We start from the raw sequence: 4,159 nt of genomic DNA on the forward strand, positions 1-4,159 counted from the left end.
CCGCCCCCACTCCCTGCAGGCGAGGAGGGGTCGATGGAGGAGTCCCAGGGCCTGGACGCCCTCATGACTCATGGGTCTGCGGGGGGGGCCTACCTCATGGTGGTGGCCCAGGAGCAGCGGGGGGGCGGCGCACAAGAGGACGAGGAGGGGGTCGCCGTGGAGGCGGGGGCAGAGGGGGCCTCGTGGGCGGCACGCTCAAGCGGGGCCAGAAGAGTGGGGCCCGAGGGGGGCGCGGCCGCGGCGGGGCCGGCGTCGCGGGCGGTGGGCGTGGTGGCCGTGGACGCGGCCAGCGGGGACGTGGTGTGGGGCGTCACGAGCGCGGGGCTGGTGCAGAGCGGCCTGGAGGCGGCGCTGCTGTCGCTGGCGCCGTCAGAGGTGGTGGCGCTGGAGCCCCTGGGCCACGACACGGCGCGGCTGCTGGAGCGCTTCGCGGGGCGCGGGCCCGGAGCGGCCGGCGGCGGCGGCAGCGGCGGCGGCGGCGGCGGCGGTACGGGACAGTGCGGGCGCGTATCGCGGCTGGTGCGGTTGCCGGGGGGTGCGTACCTCTCCAACGCGGCCCTGGCGCGGCTCAGCGAGTTCTACGCGCCGTCAGGCGACGGCGGCGGCGGCAGCGGCAGCGATGACGGCGGCAGCGGCGCGGACGGTGTGCGTGGGGGTGGCGAGGGCAACAGCGGGCCAGGGGCGGAACCAACTGGCACGACGACGGCGGCGGCAGCTGTGGCGGACGGCGGCGGCGGCGGGTCTGGCGGTGGTGTCGGCGGTGGGGGCGCGCTGGACTTTGTGCTGTCCCTGCCTCCGCTGGTGCTGCAGGCCCTGTCTGCCGCGGTGGAGTACCTCCAGGGCTTTGGGCTGGCGGGCGTGCTGCGCGAGACGTCGGGGTTCCGGCCGCTGGCGGGGGCGCAGGGCCTGGTGCTGTCCAGCAACGCGCTGCGCCAGCTGGAGCTGCTGGCCACGAGTGAGACGGAGGACGGCCGGCGGGCGCAATAGGGTGGGGGATAAGTCCGGGTGTGAGCACCTGTTCATCAGGATGTTCCTTGTGAATGACTTACTTGTCCCTTCGGAACCAGTGTCGCGGAGGCCGGCGTGCCGCGCACCCGTCCTCCACAGCAAGCCGCGGGACTGGCACGGCTGTGTTGGCGTCCCTACTCCACGTGCTGCTGACACCCCCGCTCACAAACCTCCCCATGATCCCCTTTGCCCAGCTGGGGGTGCCTACAAGGGCTCCCTGCTGCACCTCCTGGACCGCACCGCCACCGCCTTTGGCTCCCGGCTGCTGCGCCGCTGGGTGGCGGCCCCCCTGGCTGACCGCGGCCTCATAGAACAGCGCCTCGACGCGGCACAGGTGGGGGCCACGCCTGGCCGAGGCAGCCGGGGTTTTGGGGGCCGAGGTAGGAGGCGGGCGGTGGGACTTGACGCGCCCCAGGGTGGAGCTTTGAAAAGAGGTTGCTCTGCAGGGTGCTGTGCTTGGGGCTGAGCAGCGGAGGCTCCACCCTGCGCACCCACCAATTTGTGTCTTTTGAGGGCTGTCTCCTGTCAGGCCCCACCACTCAATAATCAATTGCAACATAAACACGCTCAGACAAGTGATCAGTTGAAACAGCCCGCGCGGCGTGGCCCCGTCCCCCCACCCAAACCCCCAGGAGCTGCTGGCCGCGGCGTCGCCCGCACTGGCGGCGCTGCCCTCTGAGCTGCGCCGCCTGCCAGACCTGGAGCGCGCCTTCACGCGCTGCGCCCACGGCAACGCCTCGCCGGCAGAGGCCGTGGCCGCGCTCAAGGCGCTGCAGCAGGCGCGTGATGGGGCCCCGGCCTCAGGGTGGCGGGGAGGGGCGGTCCGCCCTCGCAACGCCACCACTTTGGGCCGCTGCGTCCGCCCTCGAGGCTGCGGGACGCAATCAGGAGCGTGCAGCCGGGGCCGTGCGCAGCGGCGGCAGCGGGAGGCCCCCATGCCACAAGCAAATTATGCCACCGCCCTGGCTCCCCAGCCCTTGATCTTATTCCAGCGTGACACGCCCACCCACCACTCACCCTTTGCCGTACCCCACTCAAGCAGCTGCCCGAGCGCCTGGGGATTCGCATCGCACAGCCGGCACCTGCAGCAGCAGGCACCGCCGCGGCGCAGGACGCCGCGCGCTCGGCCGCCGAGGCGGCGTCCTGCGCCGCGGCGTCCGCGCCGCTGCTGCAGCGGCTGCTGGCAGAGGCGTGCTCCCCGGTCGCGGGCGGCGCGGCGGCCGCGGCGCTGGCCGTGCTCAACGAGCGGGCGGCGCGCGGCAACGACTTTTTGGCGCTCTTCAGCAGCCGGGAGCGCTTCCCCGAGGTGAGGCCACTGCGCGGCGCGGGTGGCGGCTGGTGGCTGCGCGTGAGGGGGACACGTGAGTCTTGCTCTCCCAGCTGGGCGGCCACCCTGGCCCCTCGCGTGCTGAAGGCAGCGCACAGGCACCCCAGCGGCGTGGAGGCAGACGCGGCCACCCTTGGCCCCGCGCCCCCCCAGGTGTTTGAGCGCGCCGAGGCGGTGGCGGCCGCTGAGTCGCACCTCCAGGGTCTGCTGCCCCAGCTGGCGCGCGCGGCGGGTGTCCCCCCTTCCAGGATGGCCTACGTCAGCGTCATGAACCAGGCGAGCGCTGCTGCCTTGGGGCTGGGGGGCTGGGGGACAAGATGGGCAGGGGCGGCCAGAGGGGGGCAGGGGCTTGAGGGTGTCCGGCGCAGGCGCCAGAGTTCTCGGTGAGGAACAGGCCATGCCGCCGCTAACACACCCTCCGCTGGGAGTGAGACCAAACGCACAAGATGCACGCGGTTGGCCATGAGTATCTCGTGCTGCCCTGCCCTTCTCACATGCATCTCACGCCGTCTTGCCCCGGCCCCAGGGGGACTACCTGATTGAGCTGCCGGCCAGCAGGGACAGCGTGCCACAGGGCTGGGAGAAGGTCTGCTCCACAAAAAAGGTGGCCGGCACAGCATGACCACGCAGCACATCTTGCCGGGCCGCGTGCCGATGCAATCTTGGGAGCCCCCCCCCTCCCACCCCGTTTTGTGTGTGGGGGGGGAAGGGTGAGGGGCGGGGCGATGCAGTGGGGACAGTGCGATGGGTATGACAACTAAATTTCAGGGGGAGTGGCCGTACCATCGGGCCACCACTGTGTCCTGGGATAAGGGCCAACTGTTGCTGTGGGTCACGGCCCCGCAGGTGTCGCGCTGGCACCCCCCAGAGGTCCGCGCTGGCATGTCGCGGCTGGCAGTGGCGCGTGAGACACACAGGGCGGCCTGCAGCGCAGCCTGGGCCTCGTTCCTGCGCGGTGAGGTTGTGGGGGAGCAAGGGGAACGGGCCAGAAGGGGGGGGGCGTGACGCGTTGGACTCTGGCCAGGGGCGTGGCGTGGGTCATGGGAGCCGGTGGTGGCGTTGATGTGTGCTACCCAGGCCCCGCAAGCCGACCAGGGTGGTGCAAGCCCCCCACACGGCTGCCAGGGGCCGTCGCGTGAACGCAGCGCATCGCAACAGCTCGCCCGCCAACCCCAGCGGCCCGCGCCCCCTTCTCCCTACACGCGTCACCACCGCCACCACTACCACACCAACCCTCTCTGGCGCCCAGAGTTTGCGCGCCGCCACCACCCGGCGTGCCGCGCCGCCGTGGCGGCCCTGGCGCACCTGGACGCGCTCTGCGCCCTGGCGGCGGTGGCGGCCTCTCCCGGCTACTGCCGCCCCGCGTTGGCCGAGGAGGGCGCGGCGCCGCGGCTGGTGGTGCGTGGGGGCCGCCACCCGACCCTGGACCTGGCGCTGGAGGGGGGGGCCGTGCCCAACAGCCTCGAGCTGAGATGGGACGGCGTCAGGGGGGCCGTGGTGACGGGTGCGTGGGGCGCTGTGCCGGCACCTGCTGCCGCCTCCTTTGCTGCTCTGGGCATTTGAGGAGGTTTGGGTTTTGAGGCTGGCCATGGAACTGCGGCTGCTCTAGGCTAGTCACCCTGGCACGCTGGGCCTGTGTTGTTGAACCGTACCTTGCATGGTGCTGGCCGCGTCACCCTTTGCGCCACGCTCGTGCGCAGGGTACCCAGCATGCTTTCTGAAAAGTGTGTTATAATCAATTGTACCCAAGGCAGCGTAGTGTGCAGCACCAGTGCAGTGCAAAGCGTCAAAACACTCTGCAACAGCCCCCCACCCCCCAAATAG

General features: G+C 71.6%; 1 protein-coding gene across 1 annotated transcript; it reads left to right on the forward strand.

Moving 5' to 3' along the window:
- Nucleotides 1–33: 33 nt before the first annotated feature.
- MNEG_14639 (DNA mismatch repair protein Msh3) lies at nucleotides 34–3,898 on the forward strand (the record flags this gene model as incomplete). Its single annotated transcript, XM_014036889.1, has 8 exons — nucleotides 34–955; nucleotides 1,203–1,342; nucleotides 1,641–1,791; nucleotides 2,097–2,314; nucleotides 2,489–2,593; nucleotides 2,862–2,939; nucleotides 3,182–3,290; nucleotides 3,585–3,898. The coding sequence occupies 8 exons, from the start codon at nucleotides 34–36 to the stop codon at nucleotides 3,896–3,898; spliced, it is 2,037 nt and encodes a 678-aa protein (XP_013892343.1).
- Between the last annotated feature and the right edge of the window lie 261 nt (nucleotides 3,899–4,159).

This window comes from Monoraphidium neglectum (assembly GCF_000611645.1).
Source record: "Monoraphidium neglectum strain SAG 48.87 unplaced genomic scaffold scaffold04644, whole genome shotgun sequence".
Lineage (NCBI taxonomy): Eukaryota > Viridiplantae > Chlorophyta > Chlorophyceae > Sphaeropleales > Selenastraceae > Monoraphidium > Monoraphidium neglectum.